The sequence below is a fragment of the Cheilinus undulatus genome, linkage group 1 (assembly GCF_018320785.1).
Source record: "Cheilinus undulatus linkage group 1, ASM1832078v1, whole genome shotgun sequence".
In the NCBI taxonomy this organism is placed as follows: Eukaryota; Metazoa; Chordata; class Actinopteri; order Labriformes; family Labridae; genus Cheilinus; species Cheilinus undulatus.
In genome coordinates, this window is record NC_054865.1 from 32796726 (window position 1) to 32821586 (window position 24861).

At 37.5% G+C, this 24861-nt stretch overlaps 2 protein-coding genes across 3 annotated transcripts; both read right to left on the reverse strand.

Annotated features, from left to right (window-relative positions):
• Window positions 1-129: 129 nt before the first annotated feature.
• On the reverse strand, window positions 130-19304 carry heatr3 (HEAT repeat containing 3). Its single transcript, XM_041794638.1, has 15 exons — window positions 19046-19304; window positions 18510-18682; window positions 15881-15968; window positions 15544-15644; window positions 15341-15450; window positions 12074-12214; window positions 10063-10355; window positions 8023-8113; window positions 7657-7811; window positions 5968-6050; window positions 5711-5847; window positions 5252-5340; window positions 2801-2944; window positions 2556-2732; window positions 130-1321 (listed from the first exon to the last, which is right to left on the reverse strand). The coding sequence occupies exons 1-15, from the start codon at window positions 19181-19183 to the stop codon at window positions 1208-1210; spliced, it is 2034 nt and encodes a 677-aa protein (XP_041650572.1). The 5' UTR covers window positions 19184-19304; the 3' UTR covers window positions 130-1207.
• Window positions 19305-19477: 173 nt separating this feature from the next.
• On the reverse strand, window positions 19478-24033 carry cnep1r1 (CTD nuclear envelope phosphatase 1 regulatory subunit 1). Of its 2 annotated transcripts, none has more exons than XM_041796524.1 (6): window positions 23963-24033; window positions 23341-23412; window positions 22397-22470; window positions 21089-21198; window positions 19937-19991; window positions 19478-19835 (listed from the first exon to the last, which is right to left on the reverse strand). In XM_041796524.1, exons 1-6 carry the CDS (start codon window positions 23985-23987, stop codon window positions 19794-19796), a joined length of 378 nt encoding a protein of 125 aa, XP_041652458.1. In that variant the 5' UTR covers window positions 23988-24033; the 3' UTR covers window positions 19478-19793. The 2 variants fall into 2 exon arrangements, with proteins under 2 accessions (XP_041652458.1, XP_041652372.1); XM_041796438.1 differs by lacking the exon at window positions 23963-24033 and adding an exon at window positions 23628-23773.
• Window positions 24034-24861: the final 828 nt, after the last annotated feature.

Genomic DNA, 24861 nt, shown 5'->3' on the forward strand with positions numbered 1-24861 from the left:
CCTCAACCTATTTACATCTTAAATCTCTGACAGAGTAGGGGTGCTTTTCTATCTCATTTATAACACAGTTCATACAGTGCAAAAGAAAACAGACACAACTTGTAAAAAATCAAGATTTATTTAAAAGAAAAAAAGGAAATCATTCAAGTCTGATGTAATCACTCTACATCAAATCATTTTTGGCAATGATATGCAACAAAACAGATACTTGCCTTTAAAGCTGTGAGAATCCAGAGTCAGTTCTAAAGAAATAACAATTACACTGTCTGAAAACAGTGTAAGTTACTCAATTTATTTGAAATTTTGTTTTAATTTGCAAAATAGACAGCACAAGTGGCAGGACTTTAAGTCAGAGCAGATGTTTTTGATTCCTATGAATTATTAGAAATGTTAATGCTAACATCAATTTAACTGCAATTTGGAAGTTGGCTGCAGAGGCTACTATGAAAGAGCAAGAACCACTCCTTAAATTCTCACTGCATTCACAGCAGTGGTGCCCCACAGTTTTCACTTGGTGCTCTATCATGGGCGGTGACGAGAGCCCAGGGGCAGAGGCAGAGAATGTGTGTGTATTTCTAAATGTCTGTCTTGTCTGATTTTATTCTAACAACCTTGAAAGCGATAAACCCCTTTCAAATAAGTAGGCTTTTAAAACAATGTACTTTCCCTATTTAATCTTCTTCCAGCCAAACCATCTGCAACACAATATCCATAAAATTTTTTTTATAGAACATATATAGAAATTTGCTCCAATGAGGGGTTGTAATTTAAAATAGCTCTGATTTCTTGTTGTTGCAGCAGACTGACAAGCCTGACAGGCCTGTTAAAACATGTAAGAAAAGTAAATATGTCAATACCTGGCCTCAGCTCTGCAAATGATCAATTCAAAATTTATCAAAATACAAACTCCAATTCTCACCATTTTGATGCACATCAACCAAGGAAGCAAAAAAACAAACAAAAAAAATGTTTACTGCAGCTTGCAGTAGCTCATAACTAAAATTGCATGTCACCATGTCATCTTCCCAACACAAAACTTCACATCTCCTTGTAAAACAGTACATTTTTATAATATCAACACTGAAACAAAATCAAAAACAAATGGTAAACCATCCATGTAAATAAATATTGATGGTCTCAAACCCATATTCCGTCTCATATCTGTCCAAAGTCATACAGGTTCAGCGACCACTAGAACCTGGAGTCTTTATTTTTTCACCACCTTCTCCAGATAACCAATAAATCTTCTAAGGTTGATTTTGATGTTGTCTAACACACACAGCTGCTGAGGGCTGTACTTTCCTCGTCCTTCTTTACGAATCTAGCAGAAAAAGAAAAATAACAAGTCATTTGTGAATGAAAATATCACTCTATAGGAGAGATAAGAGTGTTGGTCATTTCTATTCTTAATGAAAAGGGGACAAAGACACTTATTTTTCATGCTATTGTATGATATACTGTTGAAATGGGGTATAAATAAATTAAACTTCACTGAAGTAAAGGCTGGGTTAAATTCATAAAAAATGCACTTATATCTTAGTAAAGACCATAGACTCAACAAAACATGGACACAGGCTCTGTGCTTTCGCTCACTGGTGTATTTAGAAAGTAAATGAACTCTCAGACCACTTATTTCAAATTAAAACCTTTGTATATGCAGCCAGTCTCAAGCAAACACTTGCTAATTTACTTGAATATACAAGAACATCTCAAAAAATTAGAATATCATGAACAAGTTCAATATTTTTTGTCACTCATTTCAGAAAGTGAAACCCATATATTATATAGACTCATTACACATAGAGTGAAATATTTCAGGTCTTTATTTCTTGAAATGTTGATGATTATGGCTTACAAATAATGAAAACCCAAAATTCAGTGTTTCAGAAAATTAGAATATTGTGGAAAAAGTTCAATATTTGAAAGTCATGGTGTCACACCCTAATCAGCTAATTAACTCAAAACACCTGCAAGGGTTCCTGAGCCTTTAAATGGTCTCAGTCTGGGTCAGTAGGCTTCACAATCATGGGGAAAACTGCAGACTTGACAGATGTCCAGAAGACAGTCATTGACACCCTCCACAAGGAGGGTAAGCCACAAAAGGTCATTGCTAAAGAAGCTGGTTGTTCACGGAGTGCTGTATCCAAGCATATTTATGTGTCAAGCATATGACGCCGCATTGATGCAGTAATTCATGCAAAAGGAGGCCCAACCAAGTACTGAGTGCATAGAAATGAACATACTTTTCAGAAGCCTGACATTTCTGTTTAAAATATCCTTTTTTATAGATCTTATGTAATATTCTAATTTTCTGAGACACTGAATCTTGGGTTTTCATTATCTGTAAGCAATAATCATCAACATTTCAAGAAATAAAGGCTTGAAACATTTCACTCTATGTGTAATGAGCCTATATAATATATGGGTTTCACTTTCTGAAATGAGTGACAAAAAATATTAAACTTTTTCATGATATTCTCATTTTTTGAGATGCACCTATACACTGCACTCACTAGTTGGAGGATTTTAAGTGCATACACACAAGCGGAAGGTACCTTTGCCTTGAAGACAGGTTGAAGTGCCTTTAGTGAAGGTAGTAACTGGATGTTTTTAGCAGCTTTCTCTGCCTCGTCTCCATCTGCAAACACATCAAACAGGGCATCGAGGGCTTCGCCATTCACAACCAGGTCAGCATCCCTCGTGGCAACTTGAAGCAAGGCCTTCCCGATCATCTGCACAGACAGAGATTTTTAGAGGACGAACAAATATTCAAAGAGAAGATAAGAGAGAAGCATTATACCTGAAGTGTTTCAGCAGTTCCCTTCTCTTTGGCTAATGTGCTGCCAGTGATGCCCAGAATGGCGACGGCATTAACCCTCACACTGACAACTTCACAGTGAGTGGCTGCTTCGCTCAGACTCATTAGCTGCTGGGGGGTCATACACTAACAAAAAAGAACAAACAAAGCAGGCAGATATTAAGCTCTCCAAATTATAAACCAAGCACCATCTAGTGTGAGCTGACAGATGATATAAAAGTTTGTAAGGAATCTCCACAAAGGATATACAATACATTTTTGTACAGCTAAGACTGAGTGCCAGGCTTTAGTTTTTGATGATATAAATACTGAGATCAGGCAATCACTTCTGAAACATGTTCACATGTCCTTGAATTGTGTTTACGATGGAGTTTTACAGCGTAAAGTAGTTCACAGTGTAAAAGCAAATCAGTATGCAAATTAGTACGCATCTATCCTGGTAATGATCCTCAGTGTGATAAATGTCACCTGGAGCTTTTCCATTACATGGAGACGCTTGGCTTGACTCAGCATGGCAGCCAAGCGCGGCAGGGGAATTGCTTTTCCACCACAGTTGTGCTACCTGTTTGAGGGTGTGTCTAGTGCTGATGACACAGTGTTGAGTCCTCATCGGTCTAATCCACAGACTGATCTCTATGTCTGATCTGATTGACTTTACATCGTTATATAGCAAAAATTAACTGTAAACTGACAGCGCAGCACCTCCCTCTTTTGCCCCTCTCTCTGCGATCAAAAAGCAAAAAATAATTCATGCCTATCATCAAAGAGAGAATTTTCCTGCATAGAAGTTTAAAAACAGTCTTCTGATGACTGATTTATGGGTCTATAGGATAGCAGAAAATTAACAATCACATTTTTGGTTTGGGCAAAAGAACTGCATGCTTTACTAGCGCCAGTTAATAAATTAAAGACTGTCTATTGTGGACCAAATGTTTCAAACATCTCCAGTATTTTACTTTTAAAAAGTCTAGAATTTACTTGTCCATGAGAATTGGAAAGGGTCAAAGTTTTTATATTACTAGGATGTGAAAAATCTTTAATCCTGGACCAGTGTGAGAACTCAGGCCATGTGCAACTATCGGGTCAAGTATGAGGACATAAATCAGGAGTTTTGGTCTTATGTCTCAAACGTTTCAGTCACACAATGAATGCTGTTACACAGCTGTAGTCAGTCCAAGTAGAGGCAGGGATAAAACATATCTCCCTGTGGGATGAAAATCTATCATCACAGGGTGGAATTCAGCAGCAGAAGGGGTAAGTCCCCTGGCCAATCGCACACTGTGAACCACTTTAACGTCACTGTGGCATGCTTGGAGGCAAGGCTGACTTGCTTTGACTCTCCTCTAGAGCAAGACCATTCTCGGCTCGGTGCAGCTAAAGCGGTGATGGAAAAGTAAATCAGCATGACTCGGTGCGGCCAAAAGTCATAGTGGAGAAGCCCCAGTGATGGGGGAAAAGCCCCAACCTCAGACCATCTAGTCTAGCCCACATGATTCAGACCTGTCCTGCACTATCTCTATATTGCAAATATTTTTGATTCACTCTCTGCCATCACTAACATCCACCCCTCACTACTGGTTGGCCTGTTTGGTGTTCTGTCCACTGACAACGCACTACGCTCCCATTTTATTGATCTTGTAGCTTTCTTTACTTTACCAGCAAGGCAAGGAATTTTGATGCACTGAAAGAGCCCTCGTGAATGAAGGATGCCCTGTACTTTATGAAATCAGAAAAAAAATCAGATACTCTCTTTGAGGCCTTAATACAAATTTGCCCAAAATATGGTTACCCTTTTAGAGCCCGTTAGATTCCTCTAGCTGGATGCTTTCCCCATTGACTGATTGACGTTTTCTACAACACTTCACCAACATCACATACCAACCTATGCCAGTAGTGAGGTATGCGCAATATATAGAATGCTGTTTTCTTCAAATGTCCTCTATAATTAATTCCTTCTCTTTCTATTTGTTTTTTGTGTGTGATTGCATTCTCAATAAGGATGCACTTTCTTAGCATCCTTATTGTCTTTGCTAATGTCTACGCCATGCAGAATTTTTATGTACATTATTAATCCAGATATTGTGCAAAGGATTTTTATTATATGACCACTGCTGTTGTACAAGTTGAAAGTTCTTCTTGCAAATGTCAAAATAAATCATATGTAAAGCTAAAACAAAGGGGAAAAGTGTAGCTCCAGTGTTTCATTTAACATTGTAAATGCACAAAAATAAGGGAAAAGAGCCCCTTTGCTAATTTCAAATAGCTTTTCAGAGCAAGAACTACTCACTTAAAAATAGCTCTGTTGAATCTTTAGAGAATTTTATCAAAAGTCTAAGAACAATTCAACCCTGAAGATGTCATCGAGGTCATCTCAGCCAGGGCTTGTGGACTTCAAAAGGAAAGGAAAGTTCGAGGCTATGTTATGTTTCTTACCTGGGGGATATTTTTGGAGGCAATCATCTGTAAAAGAGATCGCATGGCGCTGATGACAGCCTCTAGGAACTCCTCATCTTTAGGGATCTCTGAACACAGTAAAAAGTAACTTGTTAGTAAACAGATGAGTAAACTGCTGTACTACTGCACCGGATTATTCTTACAGTTTAATTTAACTGTGTTCATGCATTATAGAGGAAAATATGTCTTAAAGGTACAATGTGTGAAACTGGTCAGATTCTAGTTCACAATGCACACTTCTGGTGCTCATAGTGGCAACCTGGTATTTTATATATACAGATGATTAAACCCTAAGATAAAACCTACTAAAAAATTGGATTAATTTTTACAAAGTTTGTTCTGCTAATAGCTACTAGGCAAAATATCACACACTGTACCTTTAACCCTAATGTAAATGTTGCCTTTGTGATGCATTTCAATATGACACAATTGTAAGACCTTCTGCTCCAAAAACTAGCAAGGACAGGTGCTGTGCTGCCTCCTGCAGGGCTTCTGCTCCTCCCAGCGACTCTGCATCCATGGTGGAGAGGATGCTGTGAAGGCAGGTCAGTGCCCGGGACTGAACACGCTGCATCCTGAGGAAAAGAGGTGAAGATGGAAATGAGATCAAATCATTTTGAAAATACCATTAAAAAAACACACAGATACCATGAACAAATTCTGATAAAAGAAAGAGGATGTGTAGTGAAGATTACTTTTTTATCAGGCTTCTCCAGGAGGGGTTCCTTCGGCACACATCCATGGCCTCTTTTCTTGGTGAGCCAGTCTTTTTGAGGACCTTCAATAAAAAAAATATTACAACAAAGTATTTTGGCAAATACGATCAACAAAGAATTAAGTTCACAAAAAAACTCTTATAAAATGACTAATGGCTGTGACGACTTAGCACTACATTTTTTTTGTCTAAAGTAGCCATACAAAAAAAAGAAATACTCTGTTAAGGTGTGTTAATCATGATTGCACATTGACTCTAAACTTTTGTCTGTCATCATTTCTTCCAAAAACTGTTACATTTTTGTGATTTTTTTTTGCATAAGTCCAAGTCATTGAAATGGGTAACTGATTATACAGAACAGCAGCTAAAGCTGTGCCAACCCCTTCAGTTTCTTAAAACAGTATAAAAATCGGTTAAAAGTGGCAAAAATGTGTTTAAAGCGGCACAGATGGGGGAACAGAAGTAAAATAAATGGGATTAAAAGGGGAAAAAAAACTGTATCAAGAGGCAAAAAATAGGAAGAAAAGGGGAAATAGGAGGCAAAAAAGACTCAACAGTAGTGAAAATCGCAGAAAAAGTAGTGAAAGGGGTTAAAAAGTGTCAAAATAGGTTAAAATGTGGCAAAAATGTATAAAAAGTGGGAAATAAAAGTGGCAGAAACAGGCTGAGAAAGTGGTTATAAAGGGTTAAAAAGTGTCATAAATAAACAACTTCTTGGACTAGCCAGGATACTAGCACCATTGCTACTGATCCAACACACCTGCAATGATATGAACAATTAATTACAACTGGGGAAGGCTAAATCTCCGGGTTTGTCAGAGGCCCAGCTAAATCTGTGGGCAGTCCTAAGTACGAGACCATGCCTCGCACTACAAATATTCACAATGAATAGAAAATAATCTTACTGGACTCGGTGTGCAAGGTTTGGCTGCCTGACACTTTTTTTTATCAGATTATGGATCCAAGAAACGTATCCCAAAATGACAGCATCAGTGCACAAAATGTTGAGACTTAATCTAAAACAGCTCCAAAAAAATCTACTTTTAAATGCTGTTAATACCATAGCGGTGTTTTTCAAATTTTTGCAAAAGGCACAGCTAAGATCAAGCTTAAATCACAAGGTACACCATGTTCATACCAATGCAAAATAACTAATTTAATATGCTGCAGTATCTTCCTTTGTTTTGTTTTTGTGGTAGTTATAACAAATGCTCGAGGTAGAGATTCCCATGACACACCTAGACTTGCCTCGAGAACACAAGTGCGCTATGAAACATCATTCTAGTTTTTTGTTTCTGAACATCATTCTAGTTTTTTGTTTCTGTTAGAAACTTTGACTGTGCTGCTGCCAGTGTTGGACTCCAGAAAAAGGTGTATTTAATCTTAAACATTTTTATAAATAAATAAATAGATTAGTAAACAAACATTAAGCAGGGTTGCATAAGTGCTAATGTGGTTAAGGTTAAGTAATTACATCAGTTCAGCTTGTGGTGATTGATGGGTGGAGTTTACCACATAATCAAAACAACATTTAGGTTAGCAGTTTTAGAAATACATGGTCAAATAACAGCTCAATAACACTTTAAATGCTTTTGTAAACGTTTCAACACCTCAAGGGACCTCTCCTTTCTAAGTGACAGATATGGTGAGAACAAAAACAGGTTTTTGCCTTTTCAGGGATGTTGTGGTTGATTAAGGCTGCATGGACTTCAGCAGATAAACACAGTGGAGACATTAGATTTGATACTCCATCACAGAGGCCATCAGGGCCCATGTCACTTTCATCGCTGCTCGACTCCTCCTCCCACTCATCATCTGAAGGGTCTGGAGACACAAATGTAGAAAATCAATCAAGGAAACAAAGCTACTTATAAAGGATACCCAAGGGCCTGAATCAACTCAAATGACTTATGTATGTTCTTTTTCAAAAGCCTTATTCGATATGCTAAAAAATACTGGGTGGGGGTGTCACAGGACATAATGTTGATGAAAAATGCCTGGGGTCAGCACTGCTGTCTGTGCCCGCAACACTCACCATCAGAGCAGCACATGTTGACAATGATCTCCAAGGACGTTTGCTGGGCTGTCAGCAAGGCCGTTGCCTCCCTCAGCTCCTCCTTGCCCCTCTAGACAAAAACAAGCAGCCATGTGAGTCAACAAGCAACCAAAACGATGACTGTTAGCACCGTTATCACCCGGCCTGAGTTCAGCTGCCTGCCACAAAGAGGAGATTCATTTCTACAGATGCACTCAAGCATGTCCAGCTGCACCTTTGAACTGTGATGCACTTTCAACCCAATAAAGGAGGTTAATTTAGGAGGTTTAAAAAAAGTAGAGGTAGTTAATCTACTTTCTGTGGCTTTGTGTTGTGTTAAGACAAAATGATCTTCCATACCTGTTTATTTACACTGCTACTGTAAAAAAAAAAAAAAACATAAATGGTTTGAAATAGACCACTAGTGTAACCAGTAATATTAAAGTGTGTCCTGTAATGCCACCAGTAATTTTGGGGCTCTGTGACAGATATTAGGAGGACAGCTCCCCCTCACTGAGGTCTAGTCTGGAGAATGTGATGGAAGCCAGAGGCTGCTCCCTACATGAACCTTGCCAAGTGTCCCCAGAATGTGACTTTTTTTTTTTTTCTTTTTTGCTCTGTCAGTCCTGCTCGCACTCCAGGATGACTCATGCACCACTCTTTCACCAGGCATAACTGCCTCCAAAAACCAAAACCAAACTGTTGCCTCTAATAGACCACCATACATTTTCCAAAAATGTAAGAATTTAGGTTAGTCTTTCTCCATAGAAGCCCAAGTATTCCATAGTAAACATGTTACCTACGATAGTTCAGACACTGCCTTTTTATTTTGATTTTTAGAGTCCACTTCTCTTAGCTATATGTGGATATAAATTAATTTATTCAGACAGCATTAAGCTGGATCTATAACTTCAAAAGTAAATAAATAAGTTAAACAGTGGAGAAAAGATACAATTTCAAACTTAGCTGTAAATAGTTTTAACAAAAAAGTGCACTGCCTTGATTTGAAAATGCAGAATACAGGCTCCAGTGGTGTCTGCTCATTTGTTCATTAAAGGTGCAGTGTGTAAAATTGGGACTATCAACATCTAACAGTCAATTCTGGAGTGTGATGCTCATTTCTCTGGTGATAACTGTGGGAACCAGTGAAGTTTAAAAATCAATACATGCTTAACTGTTATTTGGTTCCTTCTATGGTGCAATAGAAACAGGCAAAATGCAAAAATCCAAGATGGCAGCGTCCTTGGAGGGGACCCTCCCTATGTATGAATAAAAGGCTTATTCTGAGTTAATTTAAAACATAAATTTAAAAAATGTGTTATCAGATGTCAACACTAATTTAGATCAATCTACTTATAAATGTTATGTTTCATTTTAACCAAACTTGTTTTGCTAAATGCTACTAGGCTAAATATTACACACTGCACCTTTAAAGTCACTGTCAAGCTCTGAATCAGCCAACAGCAGGCCTCCAAAGCTCTCCTGTTGTGGTTCTTTTAAAGTGACCAAATCTGACACAACGGCAGCTTCTGTCTTTATGTCAGCGATGCATTTAATCAGACGTATACAGAGTAATAATAATTGAGCAGAGATGATCATGCTGGTGAGCAGGAAAAAGTACAAGCCCTTTTATTATGAGCACAAAGATCTCACTGGTTCTTTGAAACTTCATCACCCATGCAGGATAACTAGAAATGAATTAGCCTGCATGTTTATGTATGAATTTCATACATGCACAAACTGAAATTTTCAGTTTGAGAGCACTACTTGTGTTTCTTTACTGTTTTATCTATTATAATCTGTCATTCATCATAATAAATTGTTATGTATCTTTGGCATCAGCTGATATATACTGGCCTGACAAACTTATCAGTAAAGATCTAACAAGAATTAAATCATGTTCCTGTCAGCAACTCAAAGTTCATACAGTCTTGGATGAGTGTGTTTTTACTGTGTTCAAAGGTCAGAAGACACTCTGAAACTGTTGCATTCATAAATAGCCACAGACTGCTAATGCACCATACAAGAGATACCACTTACAGGTAAGAGGTCAGAGAAGTCGTTATCAGCCCTCACGGCTTTTCCATTCCTCCTGTGTTTAGGTCCTTCCTCCTCCTCGGCCATATCCTCCTCAGCCAGCTCTCCTGCTGCCAGCTCTACGGCGTCTGCAGAAGCTGGTGTGTTTCTGTTACGCTCCTCTTCTGCCTGTTTGAGTTCAGGTATCAGTGATCCTGAGTCCAGGTCCAGGCACTGAGACAAAGTGGCCACCACGGCATTGAGGGTCTGCGCCTGACGGGCAGCTGGCAGACTTCCCTTCATGTTCCATAGAGTCCCTGATGAGCAGACAGGAAAGACAAGACTCATCAAGAAAGACTCATTAAAGTTAAATAATATTTGTTCCATTAAATGAGGCATCCCTGCTTATGGAGGACACCTATGTTTCTTACAGCAGTGGTTCCAAACCTTTCTCCTTAGGGACCCCCACTCCCAAAAACCCCCAAAGACCCATTTGAAAAATTAATCAAATTCAATTGTTTTCATTGAAAAATACCAACATAACAGTCCTACTTACACTTATGGTATTTTAGGTCCAGTCTACAAATGTTTAAAATGGAGCAGATCTGTTAATCTTTTAAGGAAAAAAATACAAATTTTCAAAACTAATAAGTCAGAATTTTGGGAGAAGAAAATGTGTCATTTTTCAACTTAAAAGTCCTACATTTATGTGAACCAAAACCTAGAATTTCTGAAATTATGAAGTCAGAAACTGATGATTGCATGGACTTCAGACCAAATCAGATGAATGTTTGCTTGCACAAGTTCTGCAGTTGAGAGCTAAATCAAAAGATACCTCTTACTGGGACTGATCAATAGGAAACTGTAATTTTAGCCCAGAATCATCACTGTAGTCTGGGGTTATCCAGCCACTGTTCTAAGTATGGTTTCTATTAAATTTACAACTTAAAATTTCATAAATTTATGACTTTGAAAACCTGGAATTTTAGAGCTTATACCAGGCCTATTCAATTAGCAGCCCAGGGGCCACATGAGGCCCAGAACCAGTCCCCCAAGTGGCCCAGCCTGTGGTCATGCCAGCGATGCAGAGGGTAACCTGTTTCACAAGTTTTCATAAATTCCCACAGTATTTCAGATCATGAATGTAACACTCTGCATAGCCCAGCAACAGTCTGCCTACAATGCAGTACATTGTTTTGAAGCGTGGCTAGCGATGCTGACAGAAGTAGCCACAAAATACCAAGTATAGAACATGTCCTTTTCAACTTTAGCTACAACTGTGCAAATTTAGCTTTTATGCACTTTGAAATATGCCTGGATAAGATGTTACCAAAATTATTACTTATAGAATTTAATTTAATTTTTTCAATTTATTTATTTATTTTTATTCAAGTGGGAAAAAAAACATTTTTACTACCTCAGATTATGTTCAAATACAGCTCTGTTGTTGGGTTTTCACGCACTTTTTGACATGCTTTTTTCATGTTACCAAATTTTAGATTACAAATAAAAAGTGCATATTTTTCATCAAATTGATATGCAATGGTCCAAAATTTGACATTAGCAGCTGCTTACTGGGGGCCGAACATGTCTGGCCCAGCTATATTTCTTGATTTTAAAATTTGGCCCAGCTGAATTTTTAAATGAATAGCCCTGGCTTATACTGTCAGAATTACAACTTTTAAAACTGAAATTCCGAGTTTAGTTTCTTATAAATATAACACTTTATAATCTTAAAATCAAGTTTTTCCCTCAAATATTAAAAAAATCTCTGAAAAAAATAACAGAACATCTTTACTTTGAATCATTTAGGGTGACCCTAATATGCCACCATACATTGTTTCCAATCATGATTGTAAAAAAATATATGTACACCTAATTTTAAAAGCGTCATAGCAGACCCCCCACCTCCCGAGATCTTTTGTGCCCCACTGGGAGTGCCCAGACCCCAGGTTGGGAACCAGTGTCTTCGAGCATGTGTAATGATAGTTAAATTTTTATCATTGACAAAGAGATGACAGGTGATAAACTGTACCTGCAGCTAATGTCCTGAGGAGAGTGTGTGCCATGCCAGGCTGAGATGATAGCAGTGTATTCTCCAGGACTCCGAGCACAGCAGTATTTAAACTACAGAGCAGCTCTGGGTTATCCTCAGTCACAGTGTGCAGACAGTGAGCTGGTTGGTTTAAAAAAGGGAAGAAGATAGATTATAAATGTATATGCTTATGCCCGTGTTTCGTTATGCATATGTCACAACATTCAAATGTGAATTTTCTATCAAACATATTCAAATAAAATCTAAATAATAAAATATTTGTACGTGCATTCCCAGATCTTCTTTATATATAAACATTTACAAAGAAGGAAAAAAAAATTGGGGTACAGATAATTATTTTTTGAAAAGTGATGTGTACTTAAATCCTAAACTTAAGTTTTGCAAATCCTTTTTATGTGCATTTATTCTTTCTGAGACGGACTTGCCACCATGCTAATGAAGGTCTTTGTTTTAAAACAGTAATGTTTGCCTTTTTTTTTTAATCTCCATCAGGAACAACAGTTTATCTTCAAAAATAACTTTTATAGGTCGTTTGTAAAGTCAGTGGAAGTTGAAAGTCATTTCTGTAAACAGCACTGTAATGGACTGTGTCCATAACCCACGTTTTAGCACACATTTTCAATACAAAGCCAAAATTTCCTTTCCTTTTCCCTGCCCTTTAAAGGTCAATGCTGCATATCGTTGCACATTACTGCCACCTATTGATCAGGAATAATGTGAAATTTTACTAAAACCTGCTACAGTTCAAAACCCTATTGGGGAACCGTTACTGTGCATGGTAAGATGTCAGTGGGGATCTAAATGTACCAGATCTCAACAAGACCTTTACTGGAGCTAATGAAAGTCTTGTGTATGTTGATGTGACAAAAAAGGAGATTTATAATAAAACTTCTACCTTGTCTGGAAAGATGTAGACTTAACTTTCATAAAATCCATTGCATAATTGATGATATATATGCAGTTTATCCCAAATATTTCCCAAGAGCTGTTAAGCAGAGGAATGATTTTTAATTCAACTTTTCCAAACATCTTAGTTCTATTTTGGATGCTGAAATTATTTTACTTTGCACACAGAAACAAAATTCTTTTACAAAAATCAAAAACTACCAGGGTTTAAATTACTAGCCCTCTTTATGCTAGAAGTTTATTGTGTCTCTTTTTGCTGAATACCAGCCTGCAGTTTTCAACAAGTCTCATTCCTGAGGAATCCCAGCCCATTCTTCTTTGGCAAATCTCTCAAGCTCCTCCAGATTTGACTGTCTTCTGGCATGGGCCTTAGTCTTCAGTTCACCCCATACATTTTCAATGGGATTCAAGTCAGGGCTTTGTGCAGGCCAGTCAATAATGTTCACTCTGGTCTTCTGGAGGTAGTCCTTTACCAGGAGTGACGTATGTTTTGGGTCGTTGTCTTGTTGGAAGCCACAACCCAGGCCCAGCTCTGCTGCTGACTGTTTTGAGTTTTCTTTCAGAATCTTCACATATCCTTTTCTCTTTGTGATTCCTTCCACCTGTATGAGATCCCCTGTTCCAGATACACTGAAGCATCCCCACAGCATAATACTCCCATCGTCACGTTTCACTGTCTGGGGGGTGTTCTTTGGGTTATGCACCTCTACTTTCTTTCTCCAAACATAAGCAACATCGCCAAGGCCAAAGAGCTCTAATTTGACGTCATCTGACCAAAGGACATACTTCCAGTATCAGAGTCTTTCTCCAGGTTGTCTTTAGCATCCTTCAGTCTGGCTTGAAAGATTTTTTTGGTCTTCAACCTCACAGTCCATTCCTGTAGAGAGCTCTAGTGATGGTCACTAGTGTCTTGATAGTTGTTCTGGGGTCTTTAGACACATCTCTCACTAATTTTCTTTCCAGAGTCTCTGAAATCTTTCTCTTCCTACCTCTGCCAGGCTTGTTCTGAACAATGTGGCTCTCTTTGAATTTCTTTATGATACTTCTAAATCCAGATCTTGACACTTGAAAACACTGTGAGAACTTTATATATCCTTCTCCTGCTTTGTGAGCATCAAAAATTATTTTTCTCCCATCTTCAAAGATTTATTTTGTTTTTGCCATGATGCTTTCACAGTGACAACTCAAACCCTTGCTTGAGTTTTAATACTGTTTGTAAATTAGAAGATAATACTCAGTTTTAACAAAGTTAAAGCACATCATTGCCCAACAGAGGTTTATGCAATGGCTCAACAAAAAGGTCAGTTCTAAATGGTAGTTTTTGGTTTTGTGAAATAATTTTGCTTTGTTTTCCTTTTTTATACCTTATTTAGTGATGCAAAACATCATAAACAATACAAGACAAGTGAGAAACACAACCCAAAGAGTACTATGAGGAAAGAAAGAGGAAAAGAAAAAAAAAAGGAACGAACGAGATTTGTTTGTTATATTTGTTTCTTTATATATGAGAGCCTATATGGGTTATAATAAAGAAGTAATAAATAATCAAAGGGGGGGTGTCTGAGGAGGCAAAAGAAATTAAATGAATTGAAAAGAAACAAGGAGAAAAAAAGAAGAGAAAGAAAAAAAAGAAAAGTGTGCTTCCTTTTTTGCCTGTATTTTCCTGTTTTATTTTTTATTTTCCCTTTTATCTTCCCCCATGTCTTTTTTCCCTTCTTCTTGTGGTGATGTGGAGTGGAGGTAAGCACTCATCAGTCGCCCACAGACCCTGCAGAGTGAGCTGGCTGATGTGGTCACCTCCTGATTTTCTCTCATCCATCCAAAACAACCCCCAGACCCACTGAGAGAGAGTCTGTTTGGAAAGGTGGACATTTCATGAATTTATGAACTTGATTTACAATTTTTATTGATTTTCTTTCCTTTTTGCTTACATGTTCAAAATTGTTACTGATACTATATTGATAAAATAAATGAATAAATAAATACATACTCATTTTTCTTCAAATTCTTTATCTTTTTTGAGGGTTTTCAAAGGGAGAGGAGGAGAGAATTTATAGTGGAGAGGGCAGGGCATGATTGTAAGAGAGATGAAGAGAGTTGGGGATAGAAGTGAAGTTTGACAGAGGAAAAAAAAAAAATCATAGTATTTATAATAAGGGGAGGGGGATTGTTGTGTGAAAAGTAAAATATTGTAAGCATCCAAAATAAAACCAGGATGTTTGGAAAAGCTGTGCTAAAATTTCTTGTTCTGTTTAACAGCACTTGGAAAATATTTGGGAAAAACTAAATATCTTCAAAGGGGGGACAATAATTTCATCCTCATTTGTAGATTTGACCTACCAGCAGAGATAGCCAGTTCAGTGTTGTGTGGGTGTCTTTCCATACACTGAACCACCACATCAAGGAGACCAGCTTTGTTAAACACAGACAGCGCCTGACTGCTGCTCTCACTAGAACACATCATGAGACAGACATGAGACACATGAAAAAATAAAGACGTCTTGCATCACCATAAGGATAAGTAAAGAGTTAAACTGGCTGACCAGAGATTCCACAGCAGATTCACAGCCTCATTGGCTACATCCTCCACTGGATTTTTCTGGTCAGTCATCGATACAGCAGCGCCATCAAACCCCGCACAGCACTGCAAGACAACAACAAAGTATTTGTGGTCAAATACAACTACTGACCTCAAACACTGTCAACTTTCTGTTTTAACTTGATATAAGGTATTTTTATGGAATAGGAACATGAATTTTCTCAAACATATTCCCTTGAATAAAACCTGAATTTTAAAAATCTAAACTGCAGAAAGCAACATCTGCTGATGAAGAGGAACTGAAGTGATGTGGTGAGCTAAAAGCAGAGGCAGAGTCTCACCTCTCTAAGCAGTGCTGTCAGAGGAGTCATGACGTCGTGCTTCACCATGTCCTCACACACCTCCTGACCTCCGCATGCACTCAGATTCCTGTAAGGGGGAGACAGAAGTCCCAGACACACACTCATCGTTTTGTCGGGGGGAGACACTGCCAGAGATGCTGTTTGTTATTGTGTGAATATGTGAGAAGGGGAGCCCAGAGGAGAACTGTGAGGGATTGACTTATTTTAGTATGTTGTAGTGGGAAGGTTCATTGGAGGACAATAGACAAAGAGAGGGGTGAGGTCATACTTACAGTAGTTGACTGATAAGAGGATGATTTTGATTATGTTCACTGTTATTAGTTATACATTACCAAATGTAAAATCAGCAGACACAAAAGGGCATTTTTGCAATCCTTAAGGAGTTTAAGTATGGGCTGTTTGGGATGCAGCAAATATAACATGCAAATGTGATCAGGTTCTCAGAAAAAAATAGCATTAAGAGAATTAAAGATAAAAATGAACATATCAGGTCTCAATATATCAATATATAACCCTTCTTATCCTCTTTCTTTCAGCAAGACATTTTATTGTAGTATGGCGCCCCCTGTAAAGCTAAACTGATACATACTTCTGTACCCCAATAGTTGTTTGATAGCAGACTGTGACCTTCAGTAAAGTAACAAAATATTGAAAATGTAAAAAATGTATCGACAATAAAAAAATAGCATTATGTTTTATATTTAATGGTGAAAGTTTCTCCTTTTTATTCTGTACATTTGCGATGAGTTTCAAAAAAAGTTTGACATTTTTAAGCTGTCCCATGTTTTAATAATTATTTTAAAATCTACATAATTGACTCTTATTTCAACAGTATTGATGCAATCAGTTATTTTATTACAACAAAGTCTGTCTTCTCATGTGCTGGCCGCCAACTGAACACCTGTCCTCTCTTCTTGGGAAAGCCGTGGTCCTTCAGCATCTGCTGCAGATGTTTTAACGGTCCATGGTGATTGTGGCAGAGAGAAGATCCCAAGAAAAACTGATCTTCATCAACGACAACCCTCACCATCCTCTACACAACACCTTTATCTCTGCACTTTTAGGCAGAGGAGTGAATTCAGTGGCAGACTGCTGTCTCAAACCTGATCCAGGCACAGACTCAGAAACTCCTCTGTTCACCAGACCAAGTGTTTGTAGAGCACCTCTCTATTATGGTAGGGGGCAGTACACAGTAATCAATTCCATTTCTGGACTCCATTTCTAGCATTTTCAAATGCACAGTTGCACAGCCCTTTAAGAGACTTTTTTGTGTTGGACACTAATTCTTTGATTGTCAAATCACTGATATTACATCACATTATACCTTCCATTATGGGGATGTCAGAGCTATTCACATTATTTTGTTTAGTGTGATATTTTAACATTTATTTATAATTTGTTTGGGGAGAACTTAAGGATTAATTTTGATATCTCTAATGTTATTGTATAGAGTATTTAAGTATTGATTGGGGCTTTTGTTTTGATGTATTTGGTAGTTTGGCACAAGGTGATGTCTATATTATGGGCAGGTAGGATAGGATGGGCAAGCACCGGGGAAGGTGAATGTTTTTTCTTTTTCCCAGGAAGGCATGAGTTAGGAGCACACCAGGAGAACGCCAAATGTTTGTGAGAAACCTTTGTGGAAAAACCAGCTAAGAAGCTATATATTTTCTGCATGGACACTGACATTTTCAATCCTGCATAAGATCCACTATCCCCGGGCCACAGTGGTCGGTTTGATTTTGAGTGTTGAGTGTTTGTTAATTGACATGAGCAAATCGCCATTAGAGGGGATGAAAAGTAACTAAACATGTACTCAAATTACTTTACTTCAATTGTCTTAAACTCTTTCCACCTCTGCTTAAATATGAATGTTTACATGTAGTAGACTCTTGTTGAATTTTTAGTACCTCCATGCATGCACTGCTGCACTTTGCCGTAACTTTTGTACAGGTCTACTTCTTGTTTGTGATTTTAAATTGTATATCTGTTCATTTGTTCTGTTTAATTTATTTTTGAAGGTATAGTATAATTTTATTTTTGTAAAGGTTTAACTTTGGGTCCTCTTTGTAGGTGTTTTATTTACATTTTTGTATACATAAATACACATATTTTAGTGTAGTAATTGAAATGTATTAGATGTTTCATGCCATGTATATTGCTCGCTGCTGCTGCATGAAGGAATGCTCAGGATTTGTTATCTGAAAACAAGATTTGAGACAGCTTGCACGTAGTTTAAAGAGAGACCTGTGATACTGTATGATCAATATGATTTCTGAGAAGTCATTCTAAGAACCTCTTAAAAACTAGCAATGCTTTTCAAATGCATCTTTTTGTAGGTAAAAGGAATATATTTGATGTCCCAGGCCATCCTATTAAAATACTGCTTTTATTGTGTGTTAGATCACAAAGTCAGCCCTCATTCCCCAGTAGTTTGTTTTCTTTATTTTATTTTTTTTTTTTGGTATAATGATATTGTCATAAACTGATCTGTTATTGACTTGTGCCACTTTGTTATGTGTCTTAAGAACTTAGAAGCTCAAAGGACATATGTTTGTCAAGACTGCCCTTCCTCTGATTAGTGAGCATCATTTCACTGTTGTCTCACCTGAGCGCTCCTGTGGCAGTCTCCCTGACAGCCAAGCTGCTGTCCAGCAGCATGGGTCCAAGACGCCTCACAGCATCTCTCTGGAGGAAACCTGGGATGGTCTGACTCTGCTGAACCACACGAGAAATGCTGGCACATGCAAACTCTCGGACGTCTGCACCAGGACTCTGCAACTATTGAAATACATGTAAATCATGAAACCGACAACATGAAGGGACCTGTTCATCGTGTCTTGTAAAATACTTCTGACAGTTTTTCCCTGGTGCTTCAGGTCTGTATGACAGCGTGATTAGAGCTTAGACAAGTGAATCAGTCGCAAAGGATTTACAAAAAAAAAGTACCAAGACAGGAATCCTGAGTATGAAATCATACGTGTTGGTATCAGAGTGGATAATCAATCTAGTTTCTGTCAGAGCAATATAACTCTGACAAATGTCCATTTGGACTGCTTAAATAGCCGAATAAACGAATAAAACATATGGCACAGCTAAAAAAATCACAGCTCTTATACGAGAACGTTTATGCATTGTTCCTACTTTTTCCAGTAACTCCGCAGCTGGACAGCAGTCTTCATCGTGCTCTTCCTCCACAGCGTCCTCTCTCACAGCATTGGCCGGCAGTCCGACAGCGTTAAACTGTGGACGCTTAAACTTTGTAGTTTTACTTTTACCCATTTTAATCCGGTTTAAAGTGCTAACTGCGCAGGTAATGCGATTTTCCTTTCGTAAACTGGACAAACCTCAGACTCGTACTCCGGTGCTGTCGGCTCCAACCTGGTTGGGGGCCATGTGGAAGATTGCACTACGCCGTAAAGTGGTTCGTACTAACAGAAAGCTGAGATGCTGTCGTAAAACCAGCAAAGGACGAAACAACTATGGAAACAATATGAACATGTGAACATCTTGGTGTCTTATAACAAACACAAATAGGATAGTCGGCAGATCATATAAAAATAACGAGGCAACATATTATATGTTACGTATTTATTAGGTATATAACTTTAAAAATAGAAACATTCAGGTAAAATATATGCTCAAAATCAGAAACAAACATATCAAAGACAAACGAGTAGATCAGCTTCTGCTGTGATGAGATCCACCAGCAACACAGTTAAAAGGCCCCTTTCCTGTCTTCCTCCATACAACTCATCCATACAGATGACAATGTCCATATTGGTGCTGTCCCCCTTTTTGCTGCTCAAACCACCTTGAGGACTTAAAGCACAGAGTGATCACCAGTAACCAACAAAAACCAGGACCACTATGACCACACTCGAGCTTTAAGTTACTGGATGTTAGGTCGTGGCTTGAGAATAAGTTTCCCCGTCTATTAAAAGAAAGAAAAAAAACAGGGGTGAGGAGTTTAATAAAACATCATGTTGTCTGACCAGAATAAAAGTCCTAACTCTAAGAGATTTGTTGACTTACATCATCACAGGACATGTTGTATTCTGCTAAAACTGTCCGACAGCGAGCAGCAATACTAAGGAGTAATGGTCAAAGATTAAAACCAGTAAAACTCATAAAAGTGAAATAACCCAAATATATCCTGCATCATCTACACCCAGGCTATTCAATTGGAAGCCCTGGGGCCAGATCAGGCCCCCAAGGTCATTTCTAGTGGCCCTTTAAAGATTCAATATGTAGAATTTCTGCCCCTAAATATCTTTATTAATTTAAAAAGTGACCATTCCTATATTACATATTTTTAACTGAGGTCTTACAGTGTCTCAGATATTTCCCAAGCCTTCACAGCCTCCTTCTCTATATTAGTTCTAGTTTTAAATTGAGGACTATGTTCAATTAAAATGTCACTTTATAAGGCGGATTTACTAAACAGAAATCCAATGTTTGGTTTTCATAAATAAAATTCTTGTAGTGAGGAGGAAATGTGATGAAAAGATGGGTACAGTTTTTCTCCAGAATTTAGCAAGTTCTTGGTAAAAATGAGCCACAAAACAATGCTGTCTCAGATTTAGGCTCTTTTAAAAATTTTTTGAAGTGTTATACCCAGAAACTCTGTGTTTTTTTTTTTTTCACTATTTTGCTGTGCAAGAGCATGCAAATAGTAGCCAGAGCTCACTGGAAAACCCTCCAATGTGGCTGGATTGAAACAATTCTGCAAAGAAGAGTGGGCCAAAATTCCTCCACAGTGATGTGAAAGACTCATTTCCAGTTATCACAAACGCTTGCAGTTGTTGCCACTAAGGGTGGAAGAATCAGCTATTAGATTTAAGGAACAATGGCTTTTTCCCATAGGGCCAGGTAGGTTCTAATGTTCTGAAACCTTTCACTGTGACAAATATAATGAATAAAATGAAATAAAATTAATTAAAAATTAGGGAGTGGGCGATTACTTGTTCAGAGCATCATGCAATATCTCTCAGGCCCCTCATGTGGATGATTTTTCAGGAAGTGGTCCCCATCCCAAACTAACTGAATAGCCTTGATCTACACCATGATTTTAATGGCTTGGCTTTTTCACATCACAGCTGTGTGCAGATGCTAACATAATTTGTACAAGACTAACAATACACTTCACCCTGCTGCTTCATATAAACTACAGAAGGCAAAGGATACATTGATGGTGCCACAACTCTTTTGTGTATCCCAGCAAAGAAGAGAGCTATAAGAGTGATGCAGCTGATGGTGAAGAAGGGGTGATTCCATAGAGATGAAAAGAAAGAAACCTGTAGACAACAGAAACAAAGCAACATGAAACATTCAATTACAGATTAAAACACCTATGAAATAAAAATCAATCACTCCTGCTCTGTGACCAGCCATGAAAACAAGATGTGAGTACAATTTAATATTAAAGTAAATTGGTTCAATTTATTTTTTAAGACAAAATCCTGCTTTTAGGCATAGTCATAATCTCATCATCTTAAAGTGACACAAACCAGTGAAAATCAAGCATAAAGAATGCACAGGGATTATTTTTTACACTTTAGAATTTCTTGACCACTGAATCCCTAAAAGGATATACATACATATATTTTACTTCATTCCATTTCCCTTGATCACAAGTACATTTCAGTTGCTTCCTCTCTTTAGATATACAGAAATTAACTCCTTATCAGGAAAAACATTGTTTTTATCCAATTATTATTTTTTATACAAGGCAATAACTTTGAGAACTTTGAGAAAATTACAAAAATGAACTCATCATGAGAAAATGGAGTAAGATAAAATGTATGGATGTGCTGTATGTCTGTTTAGGGCTTCTATACCTAACCAATCATTGTGTAATTAATAACATATTTTTTCAGGCTCCATAGATCTTACCTCCCTTTAGTTCACTCCCTAAAAATCATCATTTGACAAAACAAGCTTGTTTTTGCATTTTTTTACATCTGCAACATAATAGTGTATGTTTCATCTGCTGAGCTTCAGTTCAAAAGTAGAATTTGTTATACAGCAGATGCACTCTGGCTCACTTCAGTGGTATGAGCCCAAAAATAAAAAATTGAATGTAAAGTGCTCACAATTACAAGTACAAAATTAAAATAAGATTTGCTGAATATCAAAATTATGATGCAGATTTGTAAAAAGTAAAAATACTAGTTTTATCAGGTCTGTCACTAAGAGGAGAAGAAAACTGATTTAAGTGTATACACCAATGCCTGCTGATTTATGATTGGTCAATCAAATGTACTACAAACACAAAACAAAACACTTCTAATGTTGAAAATTATGAGCACTGTGGACCAATTCTTCATCATTATACAGAACCTGTAAATAAAGATTATTCGGTCCCTATCAGTAACTTAATTTGACAAAAATACCCGGCTGTGTCTGTGACCTGGATTACAGACAAAATCTGGATGGACTGTATCTACAGTTAAGAAATTACATTAGTAGACGTGTTTGTCCAAAAAAATGTACCTTCTGTGTGTCGGGGTCTATTAACCAGTTCCAAGCCCCAGTGGCCGTACACACAGACACTACGATTAGAATCACTGAAACAAAAGGACAATGAAACACAGTTAAACAACTTGGGTTGTCAAAACATGGTGCAATGTCGCATGTTAAAACAATCTTGATTATTCTAATGATTGACAGTATTGAACAGCACATAAGCCTTAAAAATCTCCATATCAGTCAGATTTTTAACCAAAAACTGTCGTGAAGAGAAGAGAGAGCAGCCCCGGATAGCAGCTGGTTAACTCTGATTCACAAGTTAGCAAATTCTAATTTTCTGGAGTCTTTTTGGAGTCTAAAAACATGCACAAGTTATCTTTATGTCTCTTACAGCACAGCATAGCGGTTTCTCAGACAACAAAGTAGCAAAAATACTTTGAAAATCATATTTATAAGACAGATGTAAGGGAGAGTGATTAGTCAATCAAAAAGTACAAGTAGGCTCCTGCAGAATGTAAATATATCCCCAAATACAGTATTAGCCAATGTATATGAGATATTTGGACAATACTAAAACTGGTATGGATAAAATCTGATTTCCGCCTATTTTGTGTCAAGATTTAAAATTCTGATATCATTAAAAAAATCCTTCAGACAACACATAATTACTTAGTGGTCTTTTCAAATTGTTTTGATACCAATTTGAAAATATTGGTTTACAATGGTCTCGGTGAATACTCTGATTGGCTGGACAGCGTCCATTAACGTTTGATATCTGGATACCAATACAACTTCTCAAGTAGTTCCAGTCAAAACTCTTTACACTGCTCTAAATTAATTCACCACAGCCGTAGCTGAGAGGAGTAGTAATTGGTTTTGTTAATTTAGCAAATGAACATGGTATAACCGGGATAATGCCCTTCCTTACGTAAAACAGTGTTTCTGTGTCAGCATGGACTGTTACTTACTTCTCCACCTGCCTGTTGCGGGTTGTAAACAGGAGACATACTCTGTCAGTCTTCTCTCAAACGCCTTCAGGTCTGCAACACAAATAGACAGATTGATAATTTAGTATCTCACCCAGCTGCCATGGCAATATGACTTAAAATCCTAAAAATCTCAAGTTTTCAGATGTGATATTTTCTCTCTGATATCGCAGAGCAGTCCTCTTCAGTTCTAAACCTAACTTTTTATCGAGGTCGCTTGCTCAAGCCAAAGCAACTGATGAGAAGAAACTTAAGCTGCTGCTACATACCCAGATGTTTGCAGTCTTTTCGCTGAAGTAGATGGTCAGACATATAATTGGCAAATGCTTGCTGACTTACAATATAAAACAACCAGAGTATATACGTTTCTTTAAACGTTAAAGAGATCTTAAAGGGCTTGATAAATAAAACCAAGGGCTAGCAAACATGCTAAGGTTCGTCAGCGGTGTACCTTTAGCTAGCTTATTTCGAGCTCCACCAAGCTTTGAAATCACATTTCGGGATTAGGTTTTGAATCTTTTACTAGTTTAAAGCTGCCAGGCCAGCACAAATAAGTAGCTGAATAAAAAGCGTGCTGAATTAAGCTACTTTCGGAGTCATTTACCTTCGGCCTGCTCCAGGGAGTTCATGTCTGCTAGTCCCAGCACCGCTGTCTGTGGTTGGCTGTGCCACGATTTCCGCTCGGCGGATAGTCAGGCTGCAAGGACCAATCCACATTGGCTCAGCCAATCAGCTTACACATGATTGGGTGTAAGACAGATCATAGGCGGGACAAAAAGTTCCGCCCCATGGCCGGGGGTCCAATAAATCCACCTGAATAGACCCGGCATTTCTGTTCAGGGCGGAAGCGAATGCAGGCAAATACGAGGCCCTCACATAATTTGTTCCCCCTTCAAAACAATATTCTTAATTCTTATTTATCAAAGAAATGCCTTTATATAAACCAACAAAAAAATAACTGTAAAGCAGTTGTATAAAAATGTCAAGGGGGGTTTTCAATGCCCATTTGGAGATTCTAAATAGGTACCTTGTAAACAAATATCAGACCTAATCTAAATATTGAGTGTTTATTCCATTGACAACAGATGACAATTTACCTGAATGATTTATATTCCCTTTTTTGGTGATGTGTTACCAAAACCTCAGAAAACGTGGTCTCGTGTACATATACATATATATATATATACACACACATATATGTTTCTCAAAAAATTTTAAATGTTTGTATTTGATCAATTTAAGTATGATACCACTACAACACAAAAAAATACTTAATCCAGTAGATTTTCCTTATTTTACGCTATTTTCCCTTAATTACAATATAATCTTGTTTTTTCAGAAAACACAAGATTTTGATATTAATAGGTAAATAAGTTTCCGTAAGGCATAATAAAAAAAGACTCTAAATGGAAATGTAGGTTACATGACAAAAGCTCTTAAAATATATCAATATTAACACTTCATTCATGTTTATAAAGTTAACATTTATTGTGAATACATTCA